The sequence below is a fragment of the Stylophora pistillata genome, chromosome 1 (genome assembly GCF_964205215.1).
Source record: "Stylophora pistillata chromosome 1, jaStyPist1.2, whole genome shotgun sequence".
In the NCBI taxonomy this organism is placed as follows: domain Eukaryota; kingdom Metazoa; phylum Cnidaria; class Anthozoa; order Scleractinia; family Pocilloporidae; genus Stylophora; species Stylophora pistillata.
Window position 1 is genome coordinate 45,766,319 of NC_142519.1, and position 24,934 is coordinate 45,791,252.

General features: G+C 39.7%; 1 protein-coding gene and 1 pseudogene across 1 annotated transcript; one reads left to right on the top strand and one right to left on the bottom strand.

Moving 5' to 3' along the window:
• Positions 1–5,508: 5,508 nt before the first annotated feature.
• LOC148742747 (VWFA and cache domain-containing protein 1-like) lies at positions 5,509–24,507 on the bottom strand. Its single transcript, XM_088748316.1, has 13 exons — positions 24,358–24,507; positions 20,806–21,399; positions 19,626–19,764; positions 18,879–19,162; positions 18,219–18,354; positions 17,347–17,620; positions 16,715–16,911; positions 16,001–16,081; positions 9,266–9,575; positions 8,899–9,078; positions 8,267–8,607; positions 7,573–7,723; positions 5,509–5,755 (listed from the first exon to the last, which is right to left on the bottom strand). The coding sequence occupies exons 1-13, from the start codon at positions 24,505–24,507 to the stop codon at positions 5,509–5,511; spliced, it is 3,084 nt and encodes a 1,027-aa protein (XP_088604442.1).
• LOC148742748 (uncharacterized) lies at positions 9,590–11,537 on the top strand (annotated as a pseudogene).
• Positions 24,508–24,934: the final 427 nt, after the last annotated feature.

Below are 24,934 nucleotides of genomic sequence, written 5' to 3' on the forward strand. Positions count from 1 at the left end.
TAACTGTCTTGTGGTCTAGATTTTGCCTCGTTTTCGAAACACGTTCCTTACACGCGCAAAAACTCGCGACTGAGGCGCGTGTTTCCACGCGACGTAGGTCTTCACTGAAGATCACACCAAGCAAAGAAATAATAAATATTACAAAGATATAAACAAAGGATTGAAACGGAGGGTAGTCGGGGAGCATTCACTTATTTCTCCGCTCCAGAGAAAATGTATCGATTATTATTGGCTGAAGATATTTGGACAGTCCCAAACACAGGAAAGGAAATAAAGAAAACTAGCCCAACCCTGGAAACAAAGCTTGGTGTCCTGTGGTGTAACATATAAAAACTACTTTTACGAGGCCAATAAATCGCATTTTCTGCTATATGCAGGTAAACGGCTCGGACAGAACTCTTTAGTCAACTACTGTTCGAGACCGATTCCGAGAACACCTTCGCGACGTAGAAAGGAATGACAAGGACGCATCTAAACCAGTTGCTAGACACTTTGATTTGCCTAATCATTCTAGGCGACATATGGCAATCTGCAGTCTTTTCTTACATTTAGGTAGCTCGGAAAGCCGTAAAACTCTTGAACAAAAGTTTATCTTTCAAATCGGCATTCCACAGGTATCAACGAACGCTCCAGATTCTACTATTTTAATCGTGTTTTCTCGTTACCATGTTCCCAACAATAGCGTAGCTTCACTTTCTGCATATAAACCCATACACAACCCACAATTCCTCCATTCGCTCTGACGAAGGGCTAACCCTCGAGACGTCAGCTTTTTTGTTCTTTATGGCGGCTAATTTACAATTTCAACTTAGTTGATATTACCAAATTATACTGTTCGAGGGGTTTGACGGTATTTCCTGGTAAAAGGCTAATGCTACAAGGATATGCAGCTGGATCGGATCGCATTTTTCACGATTGGATTGACTATAATCACGACAGTATAACATAATGGAGTTGTATTTCCAATAGATTTACTTAAATTGGGCTCGCACATTTTCGGGACTTTTGGGGAAAGAAAGTTCTGGTGAGAAGAGTTTCAAAAATGATTCGTTTGTAAATATTTACGATGAGTAAATGAAGTGTACTAGAATGTTTGTACTGTAAGTAAAAACAAAAGGTTTTCCACATTCGGTTTAACAAATGCGCACACTCATTTTAGGATGATCTAGTTTAAAATGGCTCTATAAGGCCGGTAAGTGCCTGAGCAGAAAGTGACTAATGGATCGCAAAAATTACACTTGCAAAAAACTGACTAAAATGGGGGTCTATAAATACAAAAAAAATGGGACAGTGACAAATGTCCAGAAGAAGTTTACTAAAGTAACCTCCTCCGGGCATGATTTGACGCCGAACTCTATGTACATATCTAGGAAGGCAGCGCTGCTGAAAGCGAGGTTTCTGCTCCGATCAGGGCCAGGTACACCAGGTGGTCTGCCCCAAAATAAAACAATATTTTCCGATATCTCAGGTGCTGCTAGTTACAAAATGGGTTACAAAGTTACTGTAACGATAGTTGAAAACGTAATAAAGCGCTCCCCCCCCCCCCTCGATTAAGCGCCCTCCCCTCTAGCAGAAATTTTAATAAGCACCCGGGTGTTAGCTTTGCCACCAAAGTTTTATCCCTAACTTCCATGTAGCGTATAAAAACCAGAAACCGAACTGCTCACCACCATTGTACCTTATCTGACCGGAAAACTAGAGAGAAACGGCTGGTCGTTGAGTGTGATCGGCGCCCTTCGAATAAAGGCTGTCGTCATTAATACACGACTGACATTCTCGAAGTTCATAGCGAAGACATTAGTACGTGAGTCACTACATATATCTTATTAACCAAGCGCGAGGGCTGTACTGGGAGAATATCGGCCCGAGGTCTTGACAGTACGGACCGAGCGCAGCGAGGTCCGTACAAAAAAGACCGAGGGCCGATATTTTTCCAGTATGGTCCCGAGCGAGCTTGGTTAATAAGAGATTTATTATAAGACTGAAGTTCAAAGGGACACAAGAGCGGTGTCATTCGGGACCATTCGGGACAGTGCCCGGTCCAATACTTAGAGAATATTGACTGGCAATAGAGCATCTTGATTGGTTGATTTTAGTTATTGGCCCTCTGACTGCTCGAGTCGTGTAATAATAAGCATAAAAGTTTCTCTCAGGTTTACCCTGATTCTACCCGAGCTCGCCCGAGTGATCAGATTTCAAGTTAAGTCAGTTTTGAACTTTAAATCTGATCACCAAATTACAAACGACCGAAACGTTATTAAAGGTCGACAGTACGATATGTTCCGCTTGCTTACCTATGTACAGCCTACCCAACAGGCTGCTGCGCTTAAACTACCCTGTCCCTTTTTCACTGACGTTTTCCCTTGCACGCAAATGGTTTCGACTTGTCACGTGCCCGAAGCCCCAACTAAATTCGAAAATACTCATGTGATTCTCTAAAGGATGTTCTTAAACTTGTAATTCCTTACAACTAAAAAAATTGTTTCTATAAATTGGTCTGCGATGTGATTTTATAAGTCACTTGCAACCATTTAGGCACTCAGATTATCAGATAACTTTCAGAATGTATACCATGTGGCGGAATAGGACCCTTGGCACTCTTGTGACGGGCATGGAATATGATTAGTCCTTACAGAAAATTGATATAATTTTTTGGTAACATTACGAATAGTCTGAAGAGTTTGATCCAAGTTTGTTTTTTTAGTACTTACCAGGAACTCTAGGGTTATGTGCAGAGTTTAAACGCTCCATGATTTCTGCCAGCCATTTCAAGTATACCCATTCCAGTTAAAAGTTGTGGCTTTTCTACTGGAGCCTGCTTACTTCCCAAGTTAGGAGAGACGATACTCTGTGTAGTATCACAACAAGGATGCTTTTGGTTGTAATGCTTTTCTAACGCCCTTCTTGTTGTCATGTGTTTCGCGCATATTTGGCAATTTGTAACGTAGATTTCTGCCATAGTTAGTGAGCACCGTTCTCGGGTCCAGCCATTCACGTTCTTGGAGCGGAAGAACAAACTATTCCGGCATGAGTTTCAAACGCGTGTTTCAAACCGGAGATTCATTATATGAAAGCTACGACGAGGGATATGTGTATTCAAGCCGGCGGTAGGTAATGAGATTTACCATTATTTCCAGGTCACTACCCAGATCTAAATAGTGATTCTCTTTCGCAGTCAAGTTTCTACAGCAATTTAGCGATCTCTAAAGTTATAACATGCTCTTTAAAAAGAGCACAAAAGCAGCATTTTTCTCCAATTAAGTTGACGTATGAAATACCTGAATAAAGAGGAGTCACTTTCCGAGTGTTTAGCGACTTTGCGTTGTATTCGACTTCGAGTTATTTGTGCGTTGTCGATTTCTTTTAGAGGACGAAAGCGACGAACAGGAGAGGCTAATTTACAAAGAGCGAATAAAGAAGCAAAAGCAAAGACGAAAAGATAGAAAGAAAAGAGTTAAGCTAGGATCGCAGATCGCCGCAGGCGAATAAATACAGAGGCAGAGGTCCTTAATCAGAAGCACGTCGATGAAGGAGAACTCCTTGAGAGGGGGACAACATGGACTAAGTGTCGCTAGTGACATTTTTAGTCTGGGACTTATGGCGAATAATGTTTACAAAAATAAGAGATGGAAGCCTTATCCTTAATACTTCAGAATGCAGTGCCCCTCAATCCAGCCAAGAGGCCAGTTTTAAAAAAAATATATATTTTTCCAGTTTAGGAATAGCTGAACCTTTTTACTGGGTGAAAAAATTTCAAATTAACTTTTTTTCGCCACATTGACCCTCTCGCATGTTAATTTGTAGCATCTTTCAGCTGGCTTTAGGTAACTGTTGAGTGTAGAAGCAGGAACCACGAAATAAAACGCTCTGCTAAGAGTCAAAGTTACTGTTTTCCTATTCTGATAAGAACAGCAACAATCGCGGGCTGTATCATCGATCGATTGATTAATGGCTTTGAGAACTATGTTCGTACTAGCTAATAATTCTCTCATAGGTTCGTACTTATAATTCTTACTTTTTCTCAAAGATTTCTTTACTAAAAGTGCTCCTGCTTGGCTCAACATAAAGGAAACGACGCACACGTCAATATGGGCGTCTCGTAATTTTTGTTTACGTTGAGAAGGTGCATTTTCTACATTTTGTGATCCACGGAGCGCACTCGATACTTACCTCATAATGTTGTCTAGACTGACGTGTCAAATTAAATCTGTTGATAGATAGCCATGTGCCGAACCTCACTTCTTAACACCTTTCTTGTGAAAATCCTTCATTAAATTTTTGCCCCGCAGAGATGCTACGTGAAGAAAAATTAGACCCCCTCTTGACTTTTCGCTATTCAATAGCGCAAAATCGGTAGGGGTCAAAAAATTCAAAGTCGTATAAAGCTCGTCATGTATTTTTTTTGCAAAGGCGCGGCAAGGAGTTCCTAAAGAGGTGGGGGATCACAACCACATCATCAATCCAACTATCAGGTAGACGTCCACGCTTTAAACTACAAATTTAAAGTGACATTTTTTAAGCTGTGTTGATTCTCCAGTTTCATCCGTTTCACCTTCTAAATCGTTAGAGGTGTGTCTTATCGAATTTAAAAATATCACTTAGTTGAAGTGGGAGGGGGGCTCTACGGACACCCCAGGACCTTCCCTTAGCTGCACCCCTGAATTACATATTAGATGTACGAGATCTTTACAAGATATCTACATACATATACGTCACTGGCAAAAATCGTGTTCCCTCTTGAGATTAGTGAGTTTCACAATATCCAAAGCCTAAATCAGTAAACCCCGAAAGTGACATGGAACGCAACACCGTGGTCACTATAGGACAAAATAAAGTGCTCAACCTTCTCCAGTTGATTTTTCAAGGAAGATTTTTATCATATCTAACCTAAGATTAAAATACCCATAAGACGATATTAAAAAATTCCCTGCATAGGCAATGGAAAGGTTTTATCCGTGTACGTGACTTGTGAACACCGATCCCGTGACAGAGAATAAGTCATATGAGATACAATGAATATATGAAGTTCATATATTTTTGAACTGCGGTATTAGATACGTATGATGGACGATCCTAGCAGTGGATAGCGCTATTTAGGCAATAGCGAAAATCAGACCTGAAAAAAATCAGGCCTGTACGGGATTCGAACCACTGACCTCTGCGATACTAGTGCAGCACTCTACCAATTGAGCTAACAAGCCAACTGAGAGCAGGCCGTTAAGTTGATTCATAATAAACCCGTGAAAGTAATAAGCTTACTAATCAAAAATAAATGAACTTCATATATTCATTGTATCTCATTTATTACTTTCACGGGTTTATTACGAATCAACTTAACGGCCTGCTCTCAGTTGGCTTGTTAGCTCAATTGGTAGAGCACTGCACCAGTATCGCAGAGGTCAGTGGTTCGAATCCCGTACAGGCCTGATTTTTTTCAGGTCTGATTTTCGCTATTGCCTAAATAGCGCTATCCACTGCGAGGATCGTCCATCATATGAATAAGTCAAATCAAAGAATAAACGGAAGCATACTCGCCTTACCGTAGCAAACACTTCTGTCAGAGCAATATTTGGTAGTAAATGAGTTGTTGTTTTTGTCGCGTACACACCAGTAGCAACCTACGACCCCAGCACAGGATTCCCAGTCCGGATAAGTAACGCAACGTGGATCAAAACACTTTGGTAATCCTGTTCTGGGCGGATCGTTAACATTTTTGACGGACAAAATATTTCTTGACGGGGGACAAAGAGGGAATCTACGAGGCAATCATCGATTTACAATAACACGATAACTGTAAAAGTTCTCGCGCGCTGATCGGTCGAGAACCGTTGTCAATTAACAATTATTCCAGGAGTGCGCGTTGGATATGAGGTGATAAATAGCCAACGAGGCCCGAAAGGCCGAGTTGGCTACACTCATCTCATATCCAACAAGTGCGAATGGAACAATTGTCTTTATAAAAACGCCTTAAAATATACATAAATCTTCCCAACTCTACTTTGTAGGAACAAACACTGTGTTACAATGTACAAAATTAATTTTGGTTTAACTTGTCTTCAGCCTAAAAGCGGAGCTCGCATTCTTTTTCCGTACGTCTTAAGGGCACAACGCCTTACCCCGGCCAGGACTCGAACCCGGGTCTTCCGACTCGGAGCTCAATGTACTAACCACTAGACTACTGGACAAAGCCGTAACGTTGGCGTGCCCGCGGCTCAGTTGACCGTGCATGCTAAAAGTAGCACTTTGTACGGACGACCGTACAGTCATAAGTCCAAATTTTTTCGGCTTGATGGCTTACTACTACCATTTTGCATAAAATGAGTGGGCGACAAAAACAAGTCAGAGTAACAGAGTCTGTTGCCATTCATTACTTACTGACATTTCTTTGTAGAAATAAAAACAACAACAACAAAGCAACAATCGATCATGTAACGCGCAGTTCGAATTCCGAAAACTTCGTCGCATAAGCTAACATAAAAATTTCCATGTTAAAAACTTCTTCATGAAAATCAAGCCATCACAATTTTTCATTGTCTACAACCACATTAATGATAGAAGTGACGTCAATAATGTTCAAAGCCAAAGTTATGAACACGTTTCAATACATTCTCTTGACACATTCGGTACCACAAAATTTATTTTGAAATCAGTTTTTGCGGAAAAACCAAAATGATTCGAGAGAGAGAGAGAAAAAGAATGAATAAGTTATTTATCGGCTAAGGGTCGTGGCCAAAATCTTTGCCTATAAATGCTGCTTAGTCGACAAAATAAAATATATTAATGAAAAGTTGCAACGAGGCTAAGGAGGTACTGGGCGACCCAACACGCAACACATAGGATAACCGCCGGATGGCTGAGAATACGGCTCTCGGAACCAATCAGATTGCAGGATTTGTAGAATACCGCCCGCTCACGCACATGCATCGACGAAAAAAATTAATAACCTTAGCTTCTTGACAATGGTTCGCGACCAATGAGCGCGCGAGAATTTCTATAGTTCTTGTTAAAAGTTATTTAAAAAGTGACAATATGACAACGGCCGGCACAAGAAGTAGCCCATAAACCATAATCAAATTGTCATATTATGTACTTATTGACTAAGAGCCAAATATTTTTCAGCACAGCCTGACCTTACTCAGTGAACTGAAGCATTTATCGTACGACCACTAAGTTTTGAAAATTTCGAAATTATTTTTTAACCTGAATAGGATACGATAAACTGGCGCGCACGGGAAAACCACTAAAAAGGTTAACAATAAAATTTCATCCTTTGTTTTTCCGAGTCAGAACAAAGAACTCACAATTCATCGAGAAACGTGACTTATTTTCTCATTTTTGTTCACTACTGTCACTAATTTTTTGCAACAACAGCAAACAATGTTTTTGCAACAAAGCCACACAAGTGCACTAGGCCCAGACGGCTTTTCCCAGACCAGCACATGTCAACCCGTCCGGCCCTTAACGCGTCAGCTTTCACTGGGGTTTCCTCTGGGATCGCACGAGTGGGGCCGGACGGGTCATATGATAAACAACGTTATCTTATATACGTGAACACTTTTACCACTTGCCTACCTACTGGAGGGAAACGCGTTTGTACAGTAATCGAAGCTAAGTTCTGAAGAGGATGGGCAATGGCAAGCCAATTCATCCGTCCCAGAGCACATTCCATCGCCGGAGCAGGAGCAAGACTTCAATGGGCAGTCTCTTTCTTGCAATTTGATACCTGGAAATATGTATTAAATTCATTGTGACGAAAGGACTCTTTGTCACCGCTAGCCTGAGTACTTACGTGGTCATGGTACCATCTTATGCCCTTTTTTTGGGGGGGGGGGAGGAGGCAGTTTTCGTGATCTTTCTTGATATTTTGTCATCTTCTTCAAAACGATTGCAGTTACCTTTGGTCCATCTCTGACATAATTTGATAAAATCAGTGCTTTTACTGAACTTAAACCACAACCCATAAGGAGCTTTGCACATTATATTTCAGTCTTGCCTTTGCCAATCGCCATTGGACGACCAGTCTCCCTCATTTAATTCTGTTATGTGGGGGAGTGATTCGCCTGGGTTGGAGCATGACATGTTATCGCCGTACAACATAACTTGTATATATCAAGGATAACACGTCTGTTAACAGTTTCCAGAAACACTCGGTTTTTCATTTGTCGTTAAAATTAAATACTTTTGTAAGATGTAATCTGTATCATTGCACAATAATAACATTGCAAGAAAAAAGGAAAACCTCCTGTTATCTAGCACTTCAGCCTACCTAAAATGATATTGCTTCCGTTCACTTGGGAAAGCTGGTACTTTCTGCAGCGTTTGCCGTTACTTAAAGTGTTTGCACCCCGACTCGATAGCTGAAGTTCATAAAATGATTCTAGTTTCAGCTTGCTTAAATCTCGACACCGCTTTCTCTCCATATATCTCCTATTTATGAGATCTTCGGCCAAGTCTTTATCTTTCTCAGTGATATAAACATATTCCACTGTTTTTGCATAAGCATTAGGAAATAGAAAATCATTATAAAGGATGAGAAAGCCAGCTTTATCCAGCAAAAAGCAATTATAGTTGACGCTTTTGCACTCAGGATAGACATCTATCAGGAGTCTGTAAAAGGCAAAAACTGCGATTACTTAAATTGAGCAAGCGATTGGTTCGAGCAAATCATTTCTTTTATTAAGCTGGTAAGTCTAAGTCACTTACTTAGCCACACACAAACTCACTCACACGTACTCGCGCACTTACGCTCTCACGCACTTACGCACTCACGCACTCACACACTCACACCACACTCAGTCACATATTCACTCTCTCAGTAATACCCTTGCTGATTTGCAATTGCCTTTCCATAATGGAGACATACAAGATATAAAATAACTTCGTCATCAAAGACGCTACCTTTGGAAGAAGGAAAGTGGGATATCAGCTCCAGTGACTCCAAACAAGTGATCGTTGGTGTTGTCACGTTTTCCAAGATAAAGGCTTTGAGCCACACTCATAACTAGTCCTGCTCCATCGGCGTCCATAAATGGGGTTGTTAAAGTAACCAATCCTCTGTTACTCACAGCTAAATTGTACCTTTGAATGATTTACACTATTCTGATGAGATATATTCAAATGAGATTTTTACATATTCACACATGCAGTGCATGAATAGTAGTTTTCTCAAGTTGGCAGCTTTGCGTATTCCTATTCACCTCGCTCATACAGAAAAATTCGCAAAAAATAATTTAAAGAATTTTCATTAGCAAAGGAATATCATTACCATGGACGCCTGGTTGGATCAAATGACTTCGCTAACAAGGTTCCAGGTTTTTGTAAAAATACGCCATTTGCTGTTCCAATGTATTGTCGAACCAGGTATCTTACGTAATCTTCTGACCCACGAATCCAGACATCTTCGACCATTCTTGTAACTGTAACTGTGTCCCGTACGCCAAGCTTAAATCCAGGGTTAGATGCATTTTTCTGTTCCATATACTTCTGGTATGTGTCTACAGTAAACACATTCTCGCTCGAACCAAGATAGTTGTACGGATCTGTGAAGGCTTCAGCACTGAATTTCACAACTGCACCTGAGGAGTTAAGAATGGCTGCCTGTTAGGATCAAGAATCGTCCGCCAGCGACCATTTCGGTGAATTGCTCATATTTTGCCCAACGATACCCTTTGGTAAACTGTTTTCAAAATCAAGCTTAAACTTTCCGACGAGTGTTAATCTTTCAGAAATTTGCGAAAACTTGAAAACGCGGTTTAAGTGCGGTGTTCTGCCTGGCAAATTGTCCAAAATTCACTGCAAAACCCAAGCTCCGTTGAAGGCTTAAAATGAATTCAGTGAACACCAAACTTTACATGTGTTCAGAAAAAGTCTTCCCATTCATTTGTGTTATGTTAATTTTTTCCGTACACAGCTATGTTGTGATTTTTTTAGTCCCTTAAGCAACACCCTCAAAAAGTGCAGTACATGGGGGCGAAAAATAGGTAAAATTTAATGCGATAAAAGTATACCTGGTACATAATGTTTTAACTTTTTAACTAGATATTCCTAATAAAATGTCTTTGTTCAATACCTGAGTAAAATTTGGTGCTTTGAATCGGAACGCCTCCTTTTGGAAATACCACAAATATTTGTGTCCTGAGCGAGCAGAAGATATGTGTTGTGTAAACAAACGCTAATCGAATTATTCCCTGCCAGGTAGAAAAAGGTTTTGAAATCAACTTTAATTTTGGAAATTTTGGCTGGTATGCCACAAGATATTAGGCAAAAGGGAAATCATACATTCAGAGTTGCGTGAGAGCAAAGAGAAAATAAATCAGTGTCGAAAATGTACATACGGTTGTTACATCGATCACCATTATGCAAGTTACGACCTCAGCTGTAGGAAAACTATGATATCTCTTGCTCAGTTTGTTGAATGACTCTTAAACAATTCAATGGTTGTTTTTCATATATATAGAGATAATATGTATATATTGATCAATAATTCCTGAGAATGCAGGGGGAGAACAGCATTCTGTACAAGCATTTCAGTGTACCAATGCGAATTATTTCTATTTATCATAACCGACCTCCGATCCCAGCAAACGCGCACCACATGAGACCCTAAATGGGCTGTCATAAATATACCAAAGACTGAAAAAAACAAAAACTTCACTCAAGGTCTGATAACCACACGATAACACTTTTACACTTCACTCTCAGAATTACTACAAAGGGCAGAGGATAGTGCGTCAGTATACCCAGTATACTGTGGGAAAGGAAGATTCTCGTGTTTCTCTGAAAGAAGGCTGGGCTCTCAGAGTAATAAGGAAGGCTTACAGATTCAACGAGAAACAAAAGTCGTACCTTCTGTCTAAATTTCGAATAGGGCAGACGACAGGCCACAAGCTCGAGGCTGAGGTAGTTGCTCGAGATATGCGACGTGCCCGGGGCACCGATGGTGCACGACTTTTCCAGTCATCGGAATTCCTCTCAACTACCCAGATGACCTCTTTCTTCTCAAGACAGAGTGCATTAGTACGCAAATGAGATGCTGATGACGCTGATATCCGAGCAGGTCAGGAGGAGAGTAATTTTAGCGAGGCAAAGGAGACTGTCACTTCAATACAACTTGACCATCCTCTGATCTACGATCAGTACGATCTTTGTGAAATGGCGCTAAAGGACTCTTTGGAAATCTTGAGGCTACCCATGTTGCAGCACATGTGTGAAGATCTTGGCCTCAATATACCATCAAAGCCCATTCGTAAAAAGGCCCCGTACTTGGCTCTACTGAAAGAGATTGTCAGCAAATGTACTTGCCAAAAGTCATCATGATGTTGACTTTCTCTTTTGTTTAGCAGAATAGGAAAGTGAGGAAGAAACGAATGAACGGCGTATCGTTCCTAATCATCAGTTAGTGGTTATCTTATTTTTTAAAAATGCACGTAGGCCGGATCAGAAGTTGTTGCGTTTTGTTTTGTTTTTCTTTTAATCATGCCAGTATTGACCCTCACTTTTCTTTTCTGGTCCTCACGTCAGTAGTGAAGTTTACTCATCTGGTGGCCGAAATATGCAAACTGACGGATGCGGGAGTATTCAACCTACATTTCTATCCGCTCGTGTTTAATGCGGGATTTCTTTCTCTAATTTAACGACGTCGTCCTTTCAGTTGCGGTTTTAACGCGCGTATGTTCAAGCACCCCCAAAACGTTTCCAATTACGTTACGTTGCGTGACATTAATAATTACCAGGAGAATAAGACCTGTTCTCTTGTATTAAATTACGTTAATGGTCATAAGGCGCCTTTCTTTGTATTTATACTTACAGAAAATGAGTTCTCATTGTAAAAGATAAAAAGTATTTAGATTATAAGCGTGGAATCAAGTTTTAAGTAGGTTCTTTCGAATGTATCTTTTGTATTACTTGAATGTGAGAAGGTGGTAATGTAATGTGTACTTCACTTTGTTGGAAACTGTACGTTACATTTATTAATCTATTACGTAACCAAACCGCATGTAGGCAGCACGTGTCTTATCGCCCTATATATGGTGCTGTTCCACGTGCTTAGAATAAGACGTAGTGGACTGAAGTGTAATTACGTATGATGCACGATCCTTCGCAGTAGATGGCGCTATATATGCAATAGCGAAAATCAAGCCTGAAGAAAATCAGGCCTGTACGGGATTCGAACCACTGACCTCTGCGATACTAGTGCAGCGCTCCACCAATTGAGCTAACAAGCCAACTGGGAGCAGGCCGCTAAGTTGATTCGTAATAAACCCGTGATGACAAATCAGATACAATGGATATATGACGTTCATATATTTTGAACTGCGGTATTAAATACGTATGATGCACGATCCTTCGTAGTAGATAGCGCTATTTATGCAATAGCGAAAATCTGACCTGAAAAAAAATCAGGCCTGTACGGGATTCGAACCACTGACCTCTGCGATACTAGTGCAGCGCTCTACCAATTGAGATAACAAGGATCGTGCATCATACGTATTTAATACTGCAGTTCAAAATATATGAACTTCATATATCCATTGTATCTGATTTGTCATCACGGGTTTATTACGAATCAACTTAACCCAGTTGGCATGTTAGCTCAATTGGTAGAGCGCTGCACTAGTATCGCAGAGGTCAGTGGCTCGAATCCCGTACAGGCCTGATTTTTTTCAGGTCTGATTTTCGCTATTGCATAAATAGCGCTATCTACTGCGAAGGATCGTGCATCATTCGTATTTAATACCGCAGTTCAAAATATAGAAACTTCATATATCCATTGTATCTGAAGTGTAATTGCAAAATCGAACCTAAATAAATAAATCGTGAGTACGCTAGCTTTTGCACGTCTTTGACAACTTGCAGATTTTTCAGCCCAAAAATGTTTTGGAGAACCTTATCAAACATCTTGCAAAATTTTTGACCTGTCTCCCTACATTTTACAAGCTATAAGTCACTACAACGGAGACCGAATTTAATTTGGATATTTAACAACTCAATATGGTTAAATTACCTAGTTATTTGTTTACAGACTTTGCATCATTTTCCACGCTCAGGTCACGAACACTTCTGACATTTTCGAAAGGAAGCAATGCGATTCAGAGCATCAAAAATTGCACAGTGAACGGAAATAGCAATGTTTGACGAATATATTGTTAAAAATCCAAAGTGTCAGGTAACAGCTACATTTTTTCGCGCGAAATATCACCCGTTTTTCAACGCCATTTTGCGTGGTCTGTAAGGATGTTCTTTCAAGGGCTTAAGTAATCCCAAAATCGATGAGCCCGAAAACATTTACTCACCAGAATTGAACAAGAATAGCTTTCCTTACAACGTGTGAAATTTGGTGTTGATTGATTTCATTTTAAGCCTTGAGCGGAGCTTGGTTTTTGCAGTTAATTTTTCACTGTGCGACATGCGGAGCCTGAACTCAGGTAATCTGAAACCGCGTTTTCAGATTTTCATTAATTTATGAAAAGTTAAGAATCGCTGGAACTTAAAAACATGATTTTTGAAAAGGGTTTATTGAAAGGTTTCTTTGGGCGAAATATGAGCAATTCACCAAAATGGTTAAAAGAGTCATCCAACAAAATGAGCAAGAGATATCATAGTTTTCCTGCAGCTGAGGTAGTAATTTGCATAATGGTGATCGATGGAACAACCGTATGTACATTTTCGACATCGATTCTATTTTCTCTCTGCTCTCACGCAACTCTGAATGTATGATTTCCTTTTTACCTAATATCTTGTGGCATAACAGCTAAGAATTTCCAAAATTAAAGTTGATTTCAAAACCTTTTTCTACCTGGCAGGAAATAATTAGATTAGCGTTTGTTTACACAACATACATCTTTGCTCGCTCAGGTCACAAACATTTGTTGTATTTTCAAAAGGAAGCGTTCCGATTCAAAGTCTCAAATTTTACTCAGGTATTGAATAATGACACTTTATTTCGAATATCTAGTTAAAAATTTAAAAAATTATGTACCAGGTAGACTTCTATTGCATTAAATTTTACCTATTTTTCGCCCCATATATAGCACTTTTTGAGGGTGTTGCTTAAGGGACAAAAAAAAAAAAAAATCACAACATAGCTGTGTACGGAAAAAATTAACATAACACAAATGGATGGGAAGACTTTTTCTTAAAACGTGTGTAGTTTGGTGTTAACTAAATTCATTTTAAGCCTTCAACGGAGCTTGGGTTTTGCAGTGAATTTTGGACAATTTGCCAGCCGGAAAACCGCACTTAAACCGCGTTTTCAAATTTTCGCAAATTTCTGAAAAATTAACACTCGTAGAAACTTTTAAACTTGATTTTTGAAAACAGTTTACCAAAGGGTATCGTTGAGCAAAATATGAGCAATTCACCAAAATGGTCGCTGACGGACGATTCTCGATCCTTACAGGCAGCCATTCTTAAATGAGGAGGAAAAATTAATTTCGGAACTCTTTTATTCAAAACCCAGGGTTACTGTGAAGACTGACACAGCATATAAGTGCAGGATACCAAACCCAAAGAGGAGCAGCTGATTCTGGCAAGTCTTAGTTTCCGCAATTTTTTCAAATGCTCTACCACTTTGCGGAAATTCCCTACTGAAAAGTTGTTGAGTAACCTTTCGGCTTTCTCCAAAATCTGAAACGTATTTTTGAAAAATAGGAAAATAATAGGTACTTTCTGAATTTATTTGAATAATTAAGTTCATATATTAAAGTTCACAAGGCAACCAGGTGGACAATCAGACATGGTTTGACGCTACTCTGGTTTAAAGATTTACTAAATGTAACCGAAAAGTTACAATAGTCCCTTTTACAGTGGTGGGCTTGGAGGCCAAGCCTTTGAACAGGAGTGAGGCTAAGGGTGACCCTATTGTGATAGAGACCTGTATCTAGTTAGCGTGATAACAAAGTAATTTGAATTTGAAAAGCAGCAACATCTCTATCATAACAAGGTCACCCTAAGCCTCACTCCTGTTCAAAGGCTTGGCCACCAAGCCCACAACTGTAAAAAGGACTATTCATAGACCCAACGTTTTGACACTCCTGTCGAGTGCCTTCATCAGGAGTGATCAAATCGTTACAACAAGAGTTCCTTTCATATGCCCACTAATTAGCTGCTCTTTGTTTCTGACGAGGTGTAAATAGACAGGCGTCAGGTAGTTAGCTGCTATCATCACGATTTAAAGGAGCGTGGGCGAAGTTGATATGCCAGGCTTCCAAACTTTACTTAGGAGGGCTGACTATCTACCATCTTCACTTGCTTTGAAGGCTGAGGAGAGAAAATATGTTTCGGACGTCCTAAAAGTAAACGGCTATGCCAAAACATTTCTCCATAACTTCCAGAAACCCGTCACAACTAGTAATACCCCAGATGAGAAGGAACAAGCGACTGGTTTTGCTCTTATTCCTTACATTTAGGGTATTACAGAGCCCGTCAAAAGAATTTTGAATAGCCACAACGTTAAGGCTGCTCAAAAACCTTTCCAGACTTTTGGGGCATACTTTTACCAAACCTATTGATCTTGTCACGAAAGAAAAACGAACCGGCCATATTTATTCTATTTCGTGCAATGACCGTGATCACGAGTATATCGCACAGACCAAACATCAGTTTGGTACGCGTTTGAGACAGCATTAAAAAGCGGTCTACTATTGCTAAAAATAAAATTCAGCCTTTTCGGAGCACACATGCCTAACTAACTATACAATTGGGTTGGATAATTCTAAAATTATCAAAACCCATCGACATTACCACCAGCGCCTTCGTTTGAAAGCCTAGCATATCAACTCCGCCCACGCTCCTTTAAATCGTGATGATGGCGGCTTACTGCCGCCTGCAACATGGTACCTGGCATAAATACTTGAAAATGTTCCTCCATAACTATCAAAATAACATTCCTCGCGCGATTTCCATTGTATAATACCTTTCCCTTACTAAATATTCAAAGATTATAAAAGTTACCAGACGGATTGTACGTAGCCCTTTTTAAGGGTTGATATTATTGAAATACCTTTGGAAGAATATCTAGTAAAGGGGAGACATGATTCTTCAAGTTTGACAAGGTCCAAACGATGGTAAACAAACTTTGCAGCTGACGAAAAAAAGCGTCAAGAAAATTCGTTGAGTGACATACAAGCACTATTTTTACTTTGGTTCCGAACAGCAATAGCACTATGTAGCACTTATCATGGTCTCATTGTCCTCATATAACTTCTTTTGGAGAAAAGATTCCACTTAAACCTAAGAGAACCTCTGAGATGAAAACCTCACAACAAGTTCATTTTCAGTCTCCCATTCAATATTATATCTATCGAAATTAAATGGACGTACAACAACTTGATTTTGTAAAAAGTGCTATTTATCTCTATAGAGCAAGATGACAGTGGCCGATGCCGCTGTCCTTTTCCTTGTCGTTGTCCCCATCTTTGTCTTTGTCCTTGTCATAGTGGTTGTCGTCTCGCACTTTTAAGCAATTTCTGAGTTTTGCTGTATCCTGTCTCATAACGTAGTGTTGTATCCAAACAAGCAACTTTACTGTTCACAAGAAAAATTACAATACAACATACAACACAAGTCTTAAAAATCGTCTACATTAGCATACCTAATTACAACTATCAGAAAACTGTTTGACAAGTACATGACATTTTTACAAGTATGAACGTAACACCTTGACTCCTACGCTACACGTAGTACAAAATGGCGGCGCAAAATAAAATCTCCGTACCTGGAGAGATTGTTTGCTTGACTAAACTTCTTTCGCTGTCACCAACAGGAACTACAATTGCGACAGTGAAACTGGTTTCCGGAATCGATTTCCAGTGGTACGTTGAATTCAACTCTACAACTCTGACTCCCTCTATAACTTTACCACCGCGCGCCAGAAATTGCTTTGACATAAAAGTTTTATTTCCGTCACCACCCCTTTGAAAACCAAAATCGTAGCTTAGATCATTTATAACATTGTAAGAAAAGTTCGCAAAAATAAAACAATTTAATAATGCTTTCCTGTCCCTGTTTTTCCTTCTTTTTTAAGCCAAAAGAAGGAGTACTGAGTTCTCCCCCTCCTTTGTTGTTTTGTTTTGTTTTGTTTTTTTTATTTGCTCCTTAAATTAATCATTTGCCGTACGGTATGAAAAAAAAATTCTTTTGTGCCTCCACCTGATTGACAGTTTTCCACAGAGCAAATTCAGAGGCTGTTAAGGTCGGCATAGGAAAGACACAATGACGAAAAAAGTATTTCTACGCTTTGAAAGATAAGAGATATGGAGTCCTCCTAAACCTTCTCTTACAGACACGAAAAAACTTAAAGTTAATACAGAGTGGTAAAAACAAAAAGAAATTGCATCGATACTGAACCGCATAATAGATTTTACAATGTCACCAAACTGCGGCTCCGGTTCCAAGTTAGCTATGTCTATGAAAACAGGGTCGTCAAAGGCACCCTGTGGTGCTGGCAGAAGGGGATGTATCATGGCCCTTTCAAATCTATTTGCCATAAAGGCATAGCTGGCTTTTCCTCTTTGGAGGTAGTTAATTTGGTACTGAATATCTTCCATGCTGACGTCTGTACCCACCACACCGATGAACTTGTTCTCATGATACACAGGTAATGCAATTGTGGTTAAGAGACCTTCGGCGAGAAAACAAAAACAATATTGGTCTTGACGAACAAGAAGGATCCCGTCTCAAAGTTTATATGTTTATATAGATATAATTGTCGTCATGTCATTTGACTTTTTTACAATACAATACAATAAAATATTCTTTATTTAACGAGGGTGACGTAATTAACCCAATGAGTTATCTAACTTACGGCCTGATGGGTTTAATGGCTTGTAGGAGAGCTGTGGGAGAGCTGTGAGAAAAGGCTGAAAGATATATTTCTGCTCTTGTATGATTGTTTGTTAGTGAGTTTATGCAGCTAAAATACATAAGACCTAAGTGGGGTAGAAGTTGCATGCAAGGAATTGGATAGCCTGCTAAATGTTTGCTTTACCAGTGTGTAGGGCCACAGGATTGGCAAAAAGTGAGAGAGACTTGTTTCCTTTTTCAAGAATCTAGCGATGTAGTGGCTCCGTCTAATCAATTCCTATCGCTTACTTGGCTTGTGGGTTTTTCTTTCACGTCTAAATAACACAAACGGTATTGATTTAACCGTCTCAATTTAAAAAAAGAGCTATTCAGACCGCTTATGACGGTAAATAATGCAAATTGTACAAGAGACATACCAATTCCAAAGGCATCTATGTAAGGAACGGAAACAACAGGTTTATGACTGGCTGCACTTTTGGAGAAGAAGTCGTAGTACTTTCCTATGGCTTCCCTCAGATTCGATGTATCATTGATACTGGTATACTTTCCAGCCTAAAGGAAGAGATATATGATATGGATCAGTAATTATTTCTCGCCTAATAGGGAGGAATGTCATGGTTTTAGGGAGAACGGAGGGAGGATCAGTGGTCACCGACAGAACTAAGCGGCAATCAGGTTAATTTTATCGTGGCACAACCAAAATCCTCCGATGCTGCCCCTCCTTCAGGCCCCAGCCTCCCCCCCCGGCGATAAATAGCGAGCTGTTCCATATATCTTGTAAATCTCCAGCCTCACTTGCTCATTGAAATTCGGGCTCGTCGTGATTAAGGGCTAGTGCTGAGCAGAAGGACGTTGAATGCTGTAGTGATAAAAGAAAGGTAAAAGGGGGAGATTGAGGAAAGAAGAAGGTGGAGCAAGACCTGAAATGGGGACACGAAATAAAAAGGAGAAGGAGAAAAATGAAAATAAAGAAAAAAATTAAAATGGAAAAAAAAATTGGCATAACAATCAACGTATGTTTTGGGGCACTTGCTTACATTGTCTAAATGGCTAATATGGTGCTTAACTTTACTGACCGTTACACTTTGTGTCTTGTCCACTCCATAGGAGGTGCCATCTTGGTTTGCAATGTCGAGGAGTATCTTCGTATCGGCCAGCATTCCGTATGTCATGATCACTACCTTGTTATGCAGTTCAGCATTTCTGTCCTTAATTGTTTGCATTATATTTACCTTATCGTCACTAGGCGTGCCGTCCGTAAAAAACATAAGAATTATTTTCCTGGTACTACCTGGACCATCGTAGGAGGCTTTGAGCAAACGGAAAGCAGCGCTGAAAGCTTTTGCATAATTGGTTACTCCTGAAAAGGTAAAAAAAAACTAAGAAATTGTGATCTTCAACTTGATCGCTAAAAGAGCACAGTAATTTACATAACATCATAAATGTGGCCATCTTGCCTTGACGGCCGCAGTGTGCTTTGTAAATCACCAAACATACGAATTCTCTAATACTAAGCATTAATAATCTGACATGATCGACTCGACTGACGCAAGATTTTTGGTCCTTTTTCATTAGGAATTCCGTGTTTATCAACCTGGATCCGACTCGTTTAGTAACAAATAAAGAACGAAGCAGCAGACAGAAAGGGGGAGAGGAGGTTGGGGGAAAATGCGTAGCAGTAAGCTAACTGTAGTGGAAGCTCAAGCGATTTATATTAGGGGAAAGAATGACTTCTTATAACCAGAAAGAAGGTCTAATCTCAGAACACTTTCCAGTATATATACCTGTAAGCATCTATTACAGACATGAATTTATGAGCTTACCTTCGGCTTTAAGACCTTCCAGATACCCCTTCAAATATCGTAGGTTTAAGGGAGTAGCTTCCGTTAAGCGCTCACTAAAGCAGTTACTGCCAAATTTTTCTGGTGTTGACGCTACCGTACTAAAAGAAACTACTCCAACCTAAATTGAAAATGCATGTAACAAGCATTAGGTTAAGATGGCAAATGGATGGCCGACACTTTAAGCAAAACCTCGGCCGCTTAAGAGGAAAGTGTTTGGCGCCAAAATGCAGTCACAATGAATCTGGGGACGAACTAGCTTTTTTATGTTTAAATAGGCGCAACGAATTTAAATACTTGTCTAACACTCAACCAAACACATCCGCTAAAAGAACATATAAAGAGCCGTGTAAAGATGTATGGATTACCCAACAGAATTGTAAGTAACATTTCGCTACGAATATTTCAGCCCTTCAAGTGTAATTTCATATTTAAAACGCAATTCATTCATTTGCTTTGCAGTTTGACTGTTGCCGATGTTACCGTTGGCAACCAATGCAGAAATAAAACGGTTATCTGTGCGTCTGTAGCTTTCAAATTTAAGTACCGCTTCGCTACTTGTAAGTGGGAATCACCTGATGAGTAACCAGGTGGATTCATGGTGACAAATAAAAATGTAATTCTAATTAGAAATGAGTATAAAGGTTAAATGTTTAAAATCCCGACGTTGCAGCCGAAACGTCAGCCTTCATCGGGAAAAGTGATATAAGAATGTTTGCAGAGAACATAATGTCGGAATGTTAACCTTTGAAATGTTATACCCATTTGCCCAGGTTGCGATTTTACTTGTCATTATGAATTCAAATGGTTACAGGTCCACTTTAAAACACACACATTTCTACAACGCGACCACTGCGACTGTTATTTGCACAATAACTAAAAAAATATCATTTTCGTGTTTTTTTACATCTTGAAACCATACTAGGTTGGTTGGATTGGTTTGTAGACTGCCTTGAAAAAAAAAAACGAGATTGGTTCCTTTTTGCAGTCTACACTGATAACACAAATTGTTGTTTACTTACGTATGCCTCCCACCAAATCTATAATTTCAATCAATTTTTCTTCAAATCATCCCACTAAATTGCCTCTCTGATCTCTCAATCTATTTCCCGGGATACTCTTGGGATTCCCTGTTACATGGTTTGCCTTTACAAAAACTTACTCGGTCTCTTGGTTTCATTGTGGAAAGAACTGTCTTTGCGGCTTCTTTGGTGACATTCATGCGATCAGTTCTCATTGAACCGCTTGTGTCTATAACTAGTACAACGTCCTTTGGTTCTGGCATTGCAGTTTCAACGTACCATGGCCTCAATCGAGGATCGTATCCTGAACACGAGGCTTGATCCGCAAAAGCTGGAAACACCGTCAACATGCCTTCCTCGGAACCAAAGTATTGCCACTTTATAAAGGGAAATTCATCAGAGATTTGCTTCATTTTGCTAACAACCAATTCGTCCAGGTATCGACGCTTCTTAGGGGCAGTCCCTGAAATCTTAACGCAAGCCCTTTGGAAGTCTACCCTTTGACGGAATCTGGCGTCATATTGCAGGTTACTCGAATGATACTCTACTTGGCAACACTCCCATTGTCTAGAGTAACTGTGAGATCTGTTGTATGACTCTTGCACTGCTTGCTTGAGTCTTTGCGTTACATTAAATCTCTCGGTGAATTTTTCGATGATTTTAGAAGTTAATGAGAGGATTATTGATGCCCCACTCACTGATTCCTCATGGAACTGAAGCTTGTCAATTTGACCCTGAAAAGAAATACTCACAGTCAAAATGGACGAAGGTTTGATGATTACGATGGGAAAATATCGTGAGCGGAAAGAAATAAAGTAACAAATAAAGAACGCTCTAAGCAGCAGACAGAAAGGGGGAGAGGAGGTTGGGGGAAAATGCGTAGCAGTAAGCTAACTGTAGTGGAAGCGGAAGTAATATGGCCCTATCATAGCTGGCCCCATCAAGCGATTTATATTAGGGGAAAGAATGACTTCTTGTAACCAGAAAGAAGGTCTAATCTCAGAACACTTTCCAGTATATACACCTGTAAGCATCTATTACAGACATGAATTTATGAGCTTACCTTGGGCTTAAAGACCTTCCAGATACCCCTTCATATATCGTAGGTTTAAGGGAGTAGCTTCCGGTGAGCGCTCACTAAAGCAGTTACTGCCAAATTTTTCTGGTGTTGACGCTACCGTACTAAAAGAAACTACTCTAACCTAAATTAAAAATGCATGTAACAAGCATTAAGTTAAGATGGCAAATGGATGCCCGACACTTTAACCAAAACCTCGGCCGCTTAAGAGGAAAGCGTTTGGCGCCAAAATGCATACACAATGAATCTGGGGACGAATTAGCTTTTTTATAGTTAAATAGGCGCAACGAATTTAAATACTTGTATAACACTCAACCGAACACATACGCTAAAAGAACATATAAAGAGCCGCGTAAAGATGTATGGATTACCCAACAGAATTGTAAGTAACAATTCGCTGCGAATATTTCAGCCCTTCTAGTGTAATTTCATATTTAAAACGCAATTCATTCATTTGCTTTGCAGTTTGACTGTTGCCGATGTTACCGTTGGCAACCAATGCAGAAATAAAACGGTTATCTGTGCATCTGTAGCCTTAAAATTTAAGTACCGCTTCGCTACGTGTAAGTGGGAATCACCTGATGAGTAACCAGGTGGATTCATGATGACAAATAAAAATTGCATTCTAATTAGAAATGAGTATAAAGCTTAAATGTTTAAAATCCCGACGTTGCAGCCGAAACGTCAGCCTTCATTGGGGAAAGTGATTTAAGAATGTTTGCAGAGAACATAATGTCGGAATGTTAACCTTTGAAATGTTATACCCATTTGCCCAGGTTGCGATTTTACTTGTCATTATGAATCCAAATGGTTACAGGTTCAATTTAAAACACATTAATTTCTACAACGCGACCACTCCGACTGTTATTTGCAGAATAACTAACGAAATATCATTTTCTTGTTCTTTTACATCTTGAAACCATACTAGGTTTGTCGGATTGGTTTGTAGACTGCCTTGAAAAAAAAAACGCGATTGGTTCCTTTTTGCAGTCTACACTGATAACACAAATTGTTGTTTACTTAAGTATGCCTCCCACCAAATCTATAATTTTAATCAATTTTTCTTCAAATCATCCCACTAAATTGCCTCCCTGATCTCTCAATCTATTTTCCGGGATACTCTTGGGATTCCCTGTTACATGGTTTCCCTTTACGAAAACTTACTCGGTCTCTTGGGTTCATTGTGGAAAGAACTGTCTTTGCGGCCTCTTTGGTGACATTCATGCGATCAGTTCCCATTGAACTGCTTGTATCTATAACTAGTACAACGTCCTTTGGTTCTGGCATCGCAGTTTCAACGTACCATGGCCTCAATCGAGGATCGTATCCTGAACACGAGGCTTGATCCGCAATCGCTGGAAACACCGTCAACATGCCTTCCTCGAAACCAAAGTATTGCCACTTTATAAAGGGAAATTCATCAACGATTAGCTTAATTTTGCTAACAACCAATTCGTTCAGGTATTGACGCTTCTTAGAGGCAGTCCCTGAAATCTTAGCGCAAGCCCTTTGGAAGTCTACCCTTTGACGGAATCTGGCGTCATATTGCAGGTTACTTGAATGATGCTCTATTTGGCAACACTCCCATTGTCTAGAGTAACTGTGAGATCTGTTGTATGACTCTTGCACTGCTTGCTTGAGTCTTTGCGTTACATTAAATCTCTCGGTGAATTTTTCGGTGATTTTAGAAGTTAATGAGAGGATTATTGATGCCCCACTCACTGATTCCTCATGGAACTGAAGCTTGTCAATTTGACCCTGAAAAGAAATACTCACAGTCAAAATGGACGAAGGTTTGATGATTACGATGGGAAATATCGTGAGCGGAAATTTAATGACATACACAGGATTATCTCTTAGTAAGATATCTGTTAAAAGAAGAAAGGAAATATAAAGATAAAGAATATCATCTTGATGGTTGGTCATACAAGTATTATCTTAGAAAACTGTCAGCTACTCACTTATCTCCATAAAACTCAACATCGAAGAGTTAAGTACTCTCTCATTTTCTCCCTGCTTTACACTTTAAACCCACTTTCTTATTTTCACTTATTTATGAATAAGACCTTTGATAATTAAATGTGATAGACTAGTCCCTTAAACTATAGCACTAGCTATACATGGGCCGGGCCAATTAATACAAGTAAGTTAAGGAAAAAAAACTAATATCAGTTTTGTTGTTGTAATAGCTAAAGTGAGACAATCGTTGAACTTCAAAATACAAGAAACTCATCACTAAACAGATGATCTATAAACGGAGTGATTAATCGGAAGCACGGTTGATGAATATCTTCCACATTGTCATTGTAGAGGTAATTGGTGAAGGACTAGGTAATGAATTGTAATCAAGTAGTGATTTACGCATTCGACCCATTTAATACCATTTTGCGTGACAAGGTGGATATTTGTCATGAAAATGCATGATTACAATTGGTTACCACCCTTAACGGTTTGCAATCATGCGAAATCCAAGATGGCGGCCGTTAAGGCTAACGCAAAAGAAATAATAACCAAATCGGAGCTAATCAAAGCATTTGCTGCCCCGTTGTTGCAGCACTTAGGCTCTTTCACCAACCAGCATGTACTATCAAAGAAAGAAAGGGTACTTAAATACCTGTATTTCTGCGACGCGAAGTCCATCTGTAGCCAGTCTAGCAAGTGCTTGACTTAATTTTCTCCCGTTAAGCAAAGCTGTGACGCTATTCAACCACGTAAGCTCGCAGAGAAAAACCTTTGACAATATAATAATTCCCAATCGAGCCATTAATACGTACGTGGCGCACCTGATACGCGGGCACTATCGCTTACTCTTGAAATTTCGTAGGTACTAAAAGTTGGAATCACCTGAAACATATCAAACTCACGGGGTACAAATAGTCTCTTACTGAGTTTCGTGACCACGCCCACTTCATCGGCCCACTGAAATCGAGTGCGATTTTTGGATGTTATATCGTCTTGCCGACTCTCTGTATAAAAAGTTAACAATGTACCATCGAAATATTGAACTATAGTATCATGGCTTTCCATTTTGTGTATTTTCGTAGTACAAAGTAAAGTTTTTCCATCGTCATTTTCACCTTTTCCCGAGCGGGTCCGTCAAAATTAAGAAGGCGTTCGTGGTCAAAACAAGACCGAGCAAGGAGTCTTGGGCGATTTCTCTCTTACGCAAGCGCAAATTGAAAATATACCGC

What these genes read in the sequence shown, in the direction of transcription:
- LOC148742747 (XM_088748316.1), bottom strand. Translation starts at nt 24,507, where the DNA reads ATGGCTCGATTGGGAATTATTATATTGTCAAAGGTTTTTCTCTGCGAG. An exon ending in CAAGCAAACAATCTCTCCAG is followed by an intron (nt 16,082 to 16,714) that starts GTACGGAGATTT and finishes TTTTTTCGTCAG; the next exon opens with CTGCAAAGTTTGTTTACCAT. An exon ending in CGGAAGCAATATCATTTTAG is followed by an intron (nt 7,724 to 8,266) that starts GTAGGCTGAAGT and finishes ACATATTTCCAG; the next exon opens with GTATCAAATTGCAAGAAAGA.